At 34.7% G+C, this 14914-nt stretch overlaps 1 protein-coding gene across 1 annotated transcript; it reads left to right on the top strand.

The window, feature by feature from the left end:
* The first annotated feature begins 2379 nt into the window (after positions 1-2379).
* Positions 2380-6712, top strand: LOC129243938 (cytochrome P450 4p1-like). Its single transcript, XM_054881419.1, has 8 exons — positions 2380-2731; positions 2804-3004; positions 3109-3190; positions 4230-4330; positions 5419-5683; positions 5772-5995; positions 6050-6364; positions 6425-6712. The coding sequence occupies exons 1-8, from the start codon at positions 2533-2535 to the stop codon at positions 6583-6585; spliced, it is 1548 nt and encodes a 515-aa protein (XP_054737394.1). The 5' UTR covers positions 2380-2532; the 3' UTR covers positions 6586-6712.
* The last annotated feature ends 8202 nt before the right edge of the window (positions 6713-14914 follow it).

Genomic DNA, 14914 nt, shown 5'->3' with positions numbered 1-14914 from the left:
TTGGGCGCGAGCGTCGTTAAAAACCACTCTTGCCAAAAACCTTTTATTCTTATTTAGAATAGATCAAAGGGAGCTCGAAAACGGTAAAATATACAGAGTGTAGACAGAACGATGCACGTGTACATATATTTCTGACCATGTTGCTTTAATGTTTCCGAAACTTTTGCTTATAATGGAACTACGTAACGTAAACAACGACTCGTAGACTCTCATATTATGAGCCAGTACTGCCGGTACTGCCCACTATAATGGTGCTTATAGTGCTCACAGTTACCAACGTAAACGCAAGGCCGTGTCAGCTGACACGATAAAACTAATGAGAAGCCCCATGTAAATGAATTCTCACCACCCTTCCGTTCCGTAGTATCGTAGGATTTTTGATAGTTTCCGTAGAATCGTGTCAGCTGATTGCTCTCCCACCACGCAGTGTTGTCAAACAGTACATTTCGAAATCATTTACAATATAAATTTTAGTTTTTATTAAAATAACTTTAAAAAAATGTTGAATAATGTTAATTATAGATAAATGAACACAGGTGAATATTCCTTTTAAGTTTTGTCTGATTTTTAAGGTTAACTGGTTGTTTTTTAAGGTTATATCGTTTTAAAGGAGAAAGCCTTACCAATTAAAGGTCCTCCTCCTAATCGACAACGCTCCTTCGCACCCAAATGAAGCTGAACTGACAACGGAGAATGGGCAAATTTCGGCAATGCTTATGCCACCAAACGTTACCTCCCTCATTCAAGCGATGGATCAGAATGTAATAAAAATCACTAAGTTGCATTACAGAAACAGCCTTCTAGCTTCAATAGCAGCGACAAAGTCTGATTTGCTCTAGTCGTTGAAAAAAATTAACTTAAAAACAGCTATAAATCTTTTGGATGCGGCTTGGTTTCGTGCTGGTGAAGCAACATTAGCTTAGTGCTGGAACAGTATTTTAAATTTTGCGGTAAAAAATTATGATCCCGAAGATAATGTTCCGTTGGCGGTTTTACAAGAAAAATGGGAAGGTGAACTTCGCACCTTGATGAGCAACACCGTTGATCTCCTTAGTAGTTTAAATACTGAGGTTCGTTCGTGTTCGCAGATATGCTCAAAGATGTGTATGAGGGTTATTGAAAAAACTCTTTTTTATTAAAAATTTTAGATTGAATTCACGTTACCAGCCATTCATGAATGGAACGAAGATATCGAGGAGGGCAATGCAGATGACGATCATCTACAAGAAGACAAATCCGATGATGACAGCGTATCTGAGCAACTGGAGAAAATTAAGCCAATTGAAGCAGTTGAAATTTTCAACAAGGCGTTAATATGGGCTGGTCATGAAGACGTCGATAAAAATGATGTGAGTGTGCTAAGACGTTTAAGGGAGAAAGCTGTGCTTCAAGTTTTAGAAAAACAGGAGATATAAAAAACAAGTTCACTGACTTTTTTATAAATAAAACCATAGTATGACTTAATTTTCAATTAATATGTAACGAAAACAAGAATAAAATGTGAGTTTAAATGTGAAAAAATATATTTGCTTAGTCTTTTTGGGCATTCCAAAACGTGGACACTTTTGTTAACGTGAACTGCCTTGGTTTGAATTAGTTCACGTTATCGAGCGTGCGCTGTATTTGCATTTGTTGGTTTTTGGCTTTGCCTCATTAAACAATGAAAAATTGTAACTGATAACGCCGATGTGTGTAAAAGTGTGTATGCAAAAATATCAATTGCAACATTGTGGCGATACAGCCAAACACAAACCCACACAAACCAATATACGAGTATTGTGTAAATATGTAACCAATAGAAAGTAATTGTTTTCTACGGGCTGAAGTTTTGCTCAATTTTGTTTATCTCAGGGGCAACAGAGGGGGACTTCGATGAATGTCGGCACCATAAGAAAGTGGCTGACCATGGAGTAGATGAATACGTAGTACCAGGACAAGTGTGCATTCATAATGTGAAATTTTTGAAGAGCGGTGGCTTTGCTTGCTGCACCGTCTGGATAGTAAATAAATATAAATATTAATATAATATAAAATTAAAATATAGTAATTTGAAATATGACATTGTGTTTATATGTAGTATAAAAAACAATACTCGTTGAGAATAAAAATCTTCAAATTATATTTTCACCGGATGAAACATTTTCAAATGTCTTTTTTTGTCCGTGCGGTTGATCCTCTATGCAATTGCGTACAGGGTGTCTCATACCTTTCAGAATGCGCGGAAGGATTTTTCTGCGAAGTGAAATTTTTGTAGTATCAAAATGATTTAAATTCTTATATATATTTTAACTGATAAATAAAAGTATACTTACTTATGTGACAAACTGTATAAAAAATTTATTTATTTACTCACCCTCTTACATATTACAGGTACATTAGCTACCAAGTCTCCATAGTCAAGCTCAGTTAATTTTTGATTGCTCTGGCGAATGGTTTATCACAATATTTCTCTCGCTACAACTAATTCAAGCCAAATACAAAAAAATATATCTACATACGTCTGTATCTAACTTAAATCAACCACTTCGCCCAATGTTGCTTTTCGCTTTCATCATTGCTGTGATTTCAATTGCTGCCTGGCTCTATAAGCTCAATCGAGATTATTGTGTAATGGCATTTTTTGCCAAACGCTTAAAGACAATAGACGGCACACCGCTTGAGAACATTGTACCGCAGGCAAATGCAGAGACAATTTTCGCAAATGTGTTCGATTGTTTTCGTGCTGATAATGGTAAGCAAATAAATAATAAAAGCATATACACACATATGTACGTAGATATTAAATAATCTCCCAATTTAACAGTTGCACTATTTGAGAGCTCGCGTATTTCAGCAGCCAATTTGGGAAAAAGCTACGTGGAATACGGATTATTTACGACTTTTTATAACGTAATTACCGCCGAAGATGCTGAGCTATTGTTAAATGATAAAAATTTAATTACAAAAGGCATAGCATACTATTTTCTAGAGCCATTTTTGCATACTGGCCTACTGACATCAACAGGTACTTAAGTAGGAAATTTTAAGTTTTATTCTTTTATTTATAATTTTTTTACACACGTAATTATATGTATTAAAAACTGATACGATTTGCTTTTCTACTTTAAGATAAAAAATGGCAAATGCGCAGAAAATTATTGACACCTGCTTTCCATTTTGATATACTCGGACACTTTGAGGAGGTTTTCAAGTGAGTGGCTTATAAGAGGTCAATAAATTTTTTTTATAACTCTCATGAAAATTGGTGAAATTCTAGCAATACAAAAGCTGATTTTGAGATTTTACGGTTATGAAAATTAGTATACTTATACATATGTACATATTTACAATTCCAAAATATTTTTTAATTGAAATGAAAATGTTCAAAGAAAATATGGAAATGTAGAATTGAATGCTTCAAAAATTGGTTTCGTTTGTTGCTCTGAAGTGTGAGAAATCGATCACAATATGTGTAGCTACCATAAAACCATAATCAAAGCCATGATCAAAAAGGTAATGTGAATTTTTAATTTAAAATATGTGAGCACGGGAATCCGGTCAAAGTTTTTCAGGTTGATAATGCTGTCGTCTTAGATATCTGTGCCAAATTTCATGTCAATATTAGCAAACGTTCAAATTTGGATAATGAATAAAATTTCGGTGTATATGAATAGTTGAATGGCGAAATGAAGAAATGGCATTAAATTTGGTTTGCGGAATGAAATTTTTGCGTGAAATGCTGAAGCCCACCTTCAATTATGCTGGTTTCAGACTTAGGGAATTAACTATTGAACAAGCTATATTCCAATTTTTTAAAAACCAATGAAAAGATAGTCGATATAAAACCGCTTCGGCAGCATAAAAAAGAGTTGTCAATATGCCGCGAGCTCTGAATTTGGTATCCTCTCAAAACTAACCTCTGCGTACATAAAATGACAGCCGAACTTCTTATTATGCCATTAATCTTTTTACGAAGACTCAAATGATGAATTAAAAAAAGATCTTTTCCAATGGTCACACGTTTTCTAGAATCCAATTCTAAAACCGCCCTTCACACTTTTCCCACATTAGTATTAGTACGAAGGCACATGCTAAATTATAGTTTTTGAATACTCTAGGCTGCGAGAATTAAATCTGAAATCTGCACTAAAATCCCTCAAGGTTGTAGACTCTGCACAATTGTAAAAATTAAAAATACTTTTATTCGAAAAACGTTTCTCTTTAATATATACTCACTTTTCCTCTTTCAGGGAGGAGAGCCAGAAATTCGTCGATCAACTTAATACAATCGATACAAACTCAGTCCTTTTGAATGAAATAATACCAAAATTTACATTAAACAGCGTTTGTGGTAAGTTAGTTAGTCGGAGTTTTTGAAAGTAAAAAAATATGAAATTGAAACGGAATCAATTTTAGCGCCAACTTACGATAATATAGAAATTAGAGATGGTCATACCAAAACAATTTCAAGTATATACGTGGATCGATCAAGTAATTATGAGGAAAGTTGAAATTTCCGTCGTGTACTGTGCTTTCTCAAGCAGCGCCAAACCAATTTCGTACACTTTGTTCGTAATTTCCAAGATAATTGATACTGAATTACTTACAAATTTTCATTCAGAAAATTTTGTATGGCAAATTGCATAATTGGAAAGGTATTTGGAAGGCAATTACGAATGAGAGGGCGAATCGCTTTTTATTTTTGGATACAAAAATATGCGAAGAAATAATATGTGTACCTGCCCCACTTTTAGCACCATTGAGGTATTAATTTAATGACCAGCACCCCACCAGATGTGGTTACCAAAGGAATCGTAGAAAATATCTATATCCATGTCTCACGTCAAGGGCGTCAAACTAAAGTACGCGAAGCTATAGCAGTAGATGTATCGTTGTAATGATGGATTACAAAGTTATAAAGATTTTAGTAGAATTTTGAGAATAATTTTGATGTGACGACATTTCAGAGAAATGTCACAATAGTGGACTTCTGTAAACAAAAATGAATAGTTAGACTAGGTTAATTTGAATGTGGAAGAGAATAGAGTTGCTTGTAAGCAAAATTTGTACAAAATTCCAAATTTACGTCAACCGCGCAACTGATTCTTTCAAATGCGCTGAGAACTAGTAGCAATTCGCATTATCGTTATAAATGAAAAGTAGGAATAGAAGTCGGCCGGAGTATATTACAATTCTTCTAGTTAAACAAAAAACGGTCACGGCTATCAGTATCAAAGCAGTTTCCAGAAATTTAAGTTTTTTTAATTTAAAAAAAATTATTATTAAATTTCTGCATAATTATTCAACTAAAATTTGTCTTCTGTTTCTTTTTTCTTTGATCATATGAGTTACTAGTATGTTTTAAATTGCCGAAAAATACAATTCCTCTCTACAAAGAATCTTTCCATAATAACTACATAAAATTCGCTCTTTTCACAGAGGCTGCTCTGGGTGTCAAATTAGACGAGCAACTGGATGATGAGCAATATCGAGCGAGTTTTAAAATGATCGAAGAAGGATTTATTGCACGTATTAGGAATCCATTCTATATGATCGATGCCATTTATAATATATTTATGGCACCAAAAATGGAAAAACACTTGAAAATCGTACATGGATTCTCCAGCAATATAATTCACAAGCGGCGTCCACTTTTTGCAGCAGAGTTGGAGCAAAGTTCCAAAAATGGAGTCATTGAGCAGGAGTAAGTAAAAGTGCGAGGCAGAAAGCGAGAGAGCATTTGTTTAACAATTCTCTATCATTGATTTTATTTTATTTTTGATTTCACGCAGCATTGGGTTTATCAAGAAAAAGCGCTACGCCATGTTGGATACACTCTTACACGCCGAGCGCGATGGACTTATCGATCATGCGGGTATATGCGAGGAAGTGGATACATTCATGTTTGAGGGTTTCGACACTACATCAATGGCACTGATATTTACTCTAATGAACCTATCGCTGTATCCCGAAATGCAGGAGCTGTGCTATCAAGAGATACTCGAACATGTCGAAGGTTTTGTATTGAGATTTACATAATTTTTGTAATTGTTTTATATTCCTCAAGCAGATGATCTTAGTAAACTGGATACAAATCAGTTGGGTAAACTTAAGTACCTGGAGTGTTTTATTAAGGAGACTTTACGTCTTTACCCCTCGGTGCCGGGTATAATGCGTAAGGCAATACGGGATACATATCTTTCTAATAATGTCTTTCTACCCGCGGGCACACAAATCTCCATACACATCTTCGATATACAACGCAGTCCTAAGTACTATAATGATCCGAATATGTTCGACCCGACACGTTTTACAGCTGAAAACTCCAAAGGTCGGCACCCATACGCATTTCTGCCGTTTAGCGCTGGTCAGCGAAATTGCATAGGTAATATTTTGTAATTTTCATTTTGATTATTTAATTTTATTTCTTATCTTCTTATTTTAGGCCAAAAATTCGCCATGTTGGAGATGAAAACCTTATTAGTTTTTATGTTAAAGAAGTTCAAAGTAGTGGCCTTAATGGATCCAAAAGACTTACGCTTTGAAACGGGCATTATCATAAGAACAGCTAACGCGATTAAAGTAAGACTGCAGAAAAGGGTTTAAGCAAATAATTTTTATTTGAAAACCCTTAACTTTTGGGTATAAAGAACAACGATTATAAAATCGTTCACAGTTACATAAATAAAGTACGGAATAAGTCCAAGTCTATACATACCCTTGAAACATTTAAGTTAAGTGAATGTAATCAATAACAAAAAGCAAATAAGGAACAAAATCGCGTTAAAAATGTAAACGTTTAATTTCCGCAAAAATATGGTTTCAGGCAGAGTTAGAGATGGCGCCACGCCATATACGGCCAGAAACCATGGCGATTTTACGTGATTTCTTCGCTAACAAAGTGATAACCCGTTTTCGTAACATATCCTCGCCACTCAGATCGCCCCACATTACCGGAATGAACTTTTTTCTATTGGGGTACCTCGAAAGTAAAGTCTATGAAGCAAACCCAGCGACTAAAGAAAGTATCTCAGCACTAAAAGAAAATATCGTTCGCGTATTCAATGACATTCCGACATCTCTTAGTTTAGCGAGTGGTATGGAGTATAGAGGCCAGATTGCAAAAGTATATCCGACGTAACGGCCAACATCTAGAGGAAATCATTTTTGAAAAATAAAATCCGCACTTGTCTTTTAGTAGTTACTGAAACAAACTTTTATCATTAGTAATTATTTTTTAATTTAGCTTTTAATTCCTAATTCAGCCGCCGAACACCCTATAAATGGGTATTTTTCGTACTGTAATTCATTGAGTAAGTAATTAAGGTAGATACTAGGTAGATAGTTCAAGATATCTTAAGGGGTTAGGTGGGTTACAGAGGTTCAAAAAAAGGGTATTTTTACTATTTTTTTTTTAATATATACAATCATATATTTTATTTAAACAATTCAGCATATCAAAGATACATATTTAAACAGTATTTTGTGAAATTTTTATTAAAAAATTCCGAAAACTCAGCCGTTGATACCTCATCTCCCTTAACGTCTCACAAAAAAATGCTCTTGCCGTGGACAGCATAACTCATTATTGGTTCATTTAAAATCAAAAAACCAAAAATATTTCGTTAGTACATGGATAAATCTCGTTACTGGACGAAGGAAAAAAAAAATAAAATTTAATTTGAATTTTTGACAGACTTTGGACAAAAAAACACATTTTTTGGTCAAATTTTCGTCATGTGTTGGCTCGAAAAAATTAGTTGTAATAAAAATAAAAAAAAATCCTTCGTTCACTAACTTGATAATGCTATTCCAAAGATGTGTGCAAAATTTGAACAAAATCGCTTCATAACTTTTCGAGAAATCGTGTCCACCGACTTAAAAAATCGAGTTTTGAGATAAACGCGTATACCTGCGAAACGCTGCACTGACATGGCCTGATGGGCGGAACTTCTGAAGGGTCTATCTCGTAGAATTTTACTCGGATCAATTTGAAATTTTAGGAGAATATTTTAAACATATTATACTATTTAATAAGACAAAAAAAAAAAAATCGATTTTTTGAAATTTTCAAACCCACCTAACCCCTTAAACAGGTAGCAGCAGTAGAGCAAAAACAACAAGAGTATTTTTTTTTTTTGCTTTTGGTCCCTAAAATGTCAAAATCTATAAACAAAGATTAACCGCATAGAGTAGTTCAAACAGAATTTGAAGATTTAGAACTGAAATTAAAAGATAAAAAGAAGTCAATATTGCAACCCTATGCTGGTATCTGATTAATGTACCAGAACATCTTTCAGTAGAGTTTTTAAAATTTGTTTACTGGTCATAACCCTTAAGGTAAGAAGTGAAGTAAGTTTCGTTGCGTTACTCAGTAAGCAAAAATATTTAAACATTTAAATTTAGTATTTTTTTGATGCAGCATCCTTTTATAGAAGAAAACATAAACGAAGATAATTTTTTGTTTAAATACATCAGCTGTTTATTACAAAACCCCATAAGCAGGAGTCCATATGTACTTATACTATACATAAGCAGTTGGTCCTAGGTTCAATCTTCACTGCGCGCACTTAATAACAGAAAGTTTTCTTTTTTAGCTACGATTTCTTCCCAACCTTACTGTTTCTTACTTTCGAGCAACTTCCTTAAAAATCTTCCTCTGTGCCTTAAACAGAACAATGATCCAGTAAATTTCTTCAAAATCGGTTATGCAAATTCGAAAATATAGTGCCAAAGTATTTTTAGTTATTATATTCTGTTAAATCTTATAAACGGCAAAAAGAAATTAAATATTCGCCAACGGAAGCCAGATTTTAAATTCGAATAGCATAACTACCGTCAAACATGAAAGATAATAAAGAAGAGGGTTGTACACTATTTTTGCGAATGTCCAACTTTAGTGCGAAACAGCACAACAGACTCAATTGCTTCCCAATGCGACACCTCAAAATATGTACCTCTAAGTGCGCCATGACTGGCATAAGCGCATTAATAGACAAGTTCAAGAGCTTTGAAGGCATTTGTACTGAAATCCAATAGAAAATCACTCTTGATATTTAGCAGTTCCTAATATGGAAAATAAAAGAAAGGCGGGCCCCATTTGTAGAACAATCAATGTATACGAATATAAAAATTTCAGAAGCAAAATATTGCAATAAGCATTGATACGTTGTCTTAAAGAGGTCTACTACTTCACTCGCACAAGTAGTAATGGGATTTGCTGTTGTATACAAACCACAAACACATACGAGGTGTGTTCAAAATATAAGGTGAAGGTTTCAAATTTCGCAGACTACGTTCGACTTTCGATTATTATTACTTTTTTGTTTTTGTCGCTGAACTCGTCTCGAAGATATGTTCACGCAAGTGGTTTGCATGTTCGGCGCTTTTCTGCTATCGAAAAAAATGAATCAAAGAAGTTGCATCAAATTTTGTGTAAAAAATGGAATTAATTGCCCAAAAATACTTGAAATGTTGACAGTTGCATACGGTGGAGTACTCTCGTGAAAAAAATGTTTGTAAGTGGTACAAGCTTTGCACAGAAGATCGAGAAGATGCGACTGACGACGCTCGCTCTGTACGTTCCAGCACATCAACAACCGATGAAAATGAATGAAAGTGAAGAAAATTCTTATGGAGAATCGTTGAATCACAATTAGAGAAGTTGCTGATGATGTCGGCATATCGGTTAGCTCATATCATGCAATCTTTTCGGAAATTTTGTGCAAGAAATGTGTGTTCGTTCCAAAATTGTTGAATTTCGATCAAAAACAACGTCGGACGAGCATCGCTCAGGAATTGTTGAATGACGTCAACGGTGATCCAGATTTGCTTAAAAGGGTCATAACTGGTGACGAATCATGAGTATATTTGTTATGACATCGAACCCAAAGCCCAATCGTCCCAATGGGAGAGTCCAGGAGAGCCAGGAGTCGATAGCAGAAAATCGCCGAACGCGCAAAACACTTGCCTTATAGTGCTAAAACCGTGAACATATCTTCGAGACGAGTGTATCAATAAAAAATAGTAATAATCGAAAGTCGAATGTAATTAGCCCGCGAACTTTGAAATCTTCACCTTTATTCTTAAGCACACCTCGTACTTACATATATACATACTTATAAATATAATTAGAACGTAACCACTTTGTTAAGTGCCTAGGACAGAAGTGTTCACTTACACATTAATCAAGTTATTGCAGTTTATAACAATCATTCAGCACTTTATTAATAGCTAGTATTAAAAATACTTGATTATGACGATATCGCCGTTTAATACTTTGTCATGCACATATTTATTATTCTCGTTGTTTAATGCTTTGTCATGATCAAATATTTTTAATACTAGCGATTAATAAAGTGCTGAATAATGGTTACCTGCAATAACTTTGTATTTCCTTTCCAGCAACAATAAAAAATTTAGTACATATTTATACAGTTTGTCAAGAAAATATGTCGTCATATTAAAATATTCCAGTTTGCACTTCTTAACTAAAACCATCACTTCTGCATCCAAGAAAGTAATTTTACATACCTATTTTCCGAGGATGATAGATTTACCAAGTTTGCTTTGTAACTATAGTGAAAAAAAAATTGTGAGGGGAGCTTTGGCTGCCACGTCACTTGGGCATTTAGCAGAATCCCGCACAATCATTTCAAACATAATTACACACTCGTCCAATCGGTGGTTGTTCAGATGGTAACGAAGCAGTATGAGCGAAAACCAGCCGAAATTCGCACGATCATTTCACACATATTCACACACTCGTATAATCACACTCCAAATGACGTTAGCCCATTGGCTGATACTGCCAAATTCGCTCAGAGTCGAATAACGGTCTGTTATAGTACGTTCACATATGCATTAATTACCAGTAAATCCACAAAATGAATCACCCGTTAACAGATTGGTGGAATATTTCGGTGTTTTGGTTTGTTTAATTATTATTAACGATATGAAGAAAAGGTAAGGAGGAGAAATAGCTAATTTAATTGCGCAATTGGCTACTAATAATGGAAAGTTGGGGGAAACCCGTTTACGACGTTTACTGAGGTTTCAAAATGTTATGGCAGCAATACTCACCAAAATTCGATATTAAGGGGTACGTAGGATTTTTTATTTATATTACATAGTTTTTTTTTAATCAACAATTTTATGTCGTTCTTTATAGTGAAAATTGTAACTTTTTGTTCAAACGTGCACCATTTCGCGAAAAAACAAAATATCGAAAAAATCCTACGTACGTCTCTTTCTGTTGTTATATAGAAACTAAAAAAATTTTATTTTTTGATCCAGGACAAAAATTAAGGAGTTTACGTCTTCGGCAATGGACCCACTAGAAAAAAAGGCGCCTTAGGAGAACTGCTGGACAGCGGTCATTTTGAAATTAATTCGGACGAAAAATTTTGTATTTGTACCATGAAAGCTATATTATTAAACCTATTTCACAGATTTTCGATTGATTCCTTTGTTGAGTCAAAATAAATTCATAAAATATGCTCATTTTTTGCGCTCTAGACCAGCTTCCCCCCTTAAATTTTATACTAAGTAATAAGAGGGCACACGTTTATGGTCAAATGCTTTTTTCTATAATATGAATTTTATTAGAATGCCTACAAACCTGTTTTCTTTGCCGTCATCCATTTTATTTAGTTTTTACTTTAACGTTTTTCTTTACACTCGTAAAAATAATGTTTTATAGTATTACACAGAAAACACAGGGTTGTATGCCAAAAAGTATGGTATAATAACCAGGACATATTTCTGCCATGAAAAAGCTTCTCATAAAAAATCGTTTATGTCGTTCAGACTCGGTTTTAAACTAGCTATTTGTAGAACAGCATCACGGCGCACATTATAAATAGGAGGAGGAGCTCGGCTAAATTATATACAGTTTGTCAAGAAAGTGTTCTGACATCTACTGATCTATAGAAATTCAGACATGTTGCTTAAGAAAGTATGTACCCTATGATCAAAAAGTACCGCGAATGTTTAATTTAAACGCACCGCGCACGTGGGAACCGGCCCATATTTTTTTCTTATGTTGGTAGGACTGTAAGAGAATAAAGAATATTATTTATCCGTTTTGAAGCGTTTGAGAGATGTTGTGCGTCGCAAACGGCCGGAAATGTGAGCAAACAATTCTTGGATTTTGCTTGGCCAAGAGCACTGAGCACAAATTGTGCTGGATTATTTGACCAAACACCAAGTAAATATCATCGTGCAAGCACCGTATTCACCCGATATGGCCCCGTGTGACTTCTTTTTGTTTCCCAAATTTCAGTCGATAGAAGAGATCAAAGAGAATGCGACGAAGGAGCTGAAGGCCATCCCTTTGTCGGCCTACCAGGCGTGCATGGAGGACTGGGCCAAACATTGGCACATGTGTGTTGCTTCAGACGGGTCATATTTTGCAGGAGATAAAATAAATTTGCCTGAAATTTAACTATGTTTTGTTTTATGTAAACATTCCTGGCACTTTCTGATCATAGGGTACATACTTTCTTAAGCAACATGTCTGAATTTCTATAGATCAGTAGATGTCAGAACACTTTCTTGACAAACTGTATATAATTTAGCCGAGCTCCTCCTCCTATTTATAATGTGCGCCGTGATGCTGTTCTACAAATAGCTAGTTTAAAACCGAGTCTGAACGACATAAACGATTTTTTATGAGAAGCTTTTTCATGGCAGAAATATGTCATCGCGTGCTGAGCGACGACCGCTAATAGAAACAAGCATTTTTTTCATCTAACGAATGGAATACATATTAAATGTATACCAATAAATTATATTATTACATTAACCCTTTAATAATCTTATAAGTGTCGAGTTTCTGAGAAGGTACTCAGATTTAAAAATTTAATAATTTAAATATAAATAAATTTAATAAATGTTGGCAGCTCTATTTAACCTTAGATGGTAATTTTAAATAAATTAATAAATGTATAAGTTAATAAACGTATACAAAATTAAAAAAAAAAAAAACTAATAAAAAGGAAATCATTTTACTAAACTTGCAAAATATCCGAATTTATTTCATATTGTAAGCACTGCACACCAAACTAAAACCGCCTCCGTCGAATCGATGAAGATGGACCTAAGTGTATAAAAAATAAGAAGTGTCAGAATCCTTAATTTAAGTGCTTAAAAAAGTGTTTGGCAAGCTTATTTAATGCACACATTTAACATTTATTTTAAAGAAAATACGAGCAATTGAAGTCCCCTTAAATGATGGAGCATGAAATAATATGTCCCAAAGTACACTGAAATTATTATTTTTTTCCAAAATTTCATGGCAATCCTATTCGAAATTGTTTTTAATCGAATTTGAATTTTTTAAATCTCAAAAAAGTAAATATAAAAAATGACGATCATGGTGCAAAGGTCCAAAAATATTGCACAGAGTCTCTAAAAAAACACAAACAAAGCCTCGGATGAGAATAAAACTTCTTACTTATGTTAAATATTATATATATATGTATATACTAGACATAGTTTACAGTTCGCATTTCTCAATTCTCTCACTCATATCTGCCTTGAGTTCAAAGAGAAGAAGTAGGAAGTCAAGTCTATAACTGCAAATTGGGCAGGGGTAATCGTTGTATACGAGGGGTGCCTTTTATATGTCGGGATTTGGCAACCCTGGTGTGCAATCTGGCAATTGACAGCTGTATCGCAAAGTTTGACATTTTTTGGCTTTTACGTACTCAGAACGTTTTGAAATACCAGCGCTATTTGTGTTGTTTACAGTAACTTAAAAGATTCATCTCGGTCCAAAAATGGAATTAAATCGTGAACATTTTCGTGCGATTATTTTTTACAACTTTCGACGTGGATTAACTCAGCAACATTGCATAGATGAACTTAATTGATTTTTTGGCGATGAAGCTCCATCAAGGACCAGTGTTTATCGATGGTATGGTGGATTCAATCGTGGTCGTAGTTCACTCCAAGACGAATTTCGTGAAGGCCGTCCAAAATCAGTTGTTGTTCCGAAAACCATTGATGCTGTGCGCGAACTGATATTGCAAGATCGTCATGTGACCTATTGTGAGATTGAGACAATCTTAGGCATTAGTGGGACCAGCATACATTCAATATTGCATAAACATTTGACTGTCAAAAAAATTTGTTCGCGTTGGATCCCACACAATTTGTCAATCGCTCAAAAAAAGGCTCGTGTCGATTGGTCGAAGGAAATGCTCAAAAAATACGATCGCGGGGCTTCGAAACACGTCTATGACATCGTGACAGGTGATGAATCATGGATTTACGCGTATGAGCCCGAAAGTAAACAGCAGTCGACTGTATGGGTGTTTCAAGATGAGCCAAATCCAACAAAAGTTGTTCGCGCACGAAGCACTTCCAAGCAAATGGTCGCCTGTTTTTTCGGAAAAACTGGACATGTCGCAACCGTACCACTAGAACAACGCAGAACAGTAAATACTGAGTATTACACAACCATTTGTTTGCCAGTTGTTTTCCAAAAAGTTAGGAAAACCAATCGCCAAAGACGGATCACTCTTCACCAGGACAATGCGAGCTCTCACACATCGGCTCAAACAACTGCATTTTTGAGCACCCAAAACATCGAGTTAATGGGTCATCCGACGTATAGCACCGACTTGGCACCGAATGACTTCTTTTTATTCACGTACGTAAAAAACAAACTGAGAGGTCAACATTTTTCGACACCTGAAGAAGCGGTTGCGGCATTCAGAATGCATGTTTTGGAGGTACCTCATTCAGAATGGCAAAAGTGTTTCGACAATTGGTTCAAACGCATGCAAAAGTGAATAAAGAGATTTTCGATTATTAAAATTTGTTTTTGTTCCCTAATCCCGAAATATAAAAGGCACCCCTCGTATAAAGTTGAATTCGTATGTATTATACGTACATACAATGTATATCTTATCTTCATATAATATAACAT

This window comes from Anastrepha obliqua, chromosome 4, assembly GCF_027943255.1.
Source record: "Anastrepha obliqua isolate idAnaObli1 chromosome 4, idAnaObli1_1.0, whole genome shotgun sequence".
Taxonomy (NCBI): domain Eukaryota; kingdom Metazoa; phylum Arthropoda; class Insecta; order Diptera; family Tephritidae; genus Anastrepha; species Anastrepha obliqua.
This window is presented reverse-complemented; position numbering and strand designations above follow the sequence as displayed.

Excerpts from the sequence above, each read along its gene's own strand:
- LOC129243938 (XM_054881419.1), top strand. The coding sequence starts at position 2,533 with ATGTTGCTTTTCGCTTTCATCATTGCTGTGATTTCAATTGCTGCCTGG. Across the intron at positions 2,732-2,803 it reads TTGTTTTCGTGCTGATAATG|TTGCACTATTTGAGAGCTCG; the intron begins GTAAGCAAATAA and ends CCAATTTAACAG. Across the intron at positions 6,365-6,424 it reads TGGTCAGCGAAATTGCATAG|GCCAAAAATTCGCCATGTTG; the intron begins GTAATATTTTGT and ends TTCTTATTTTAG.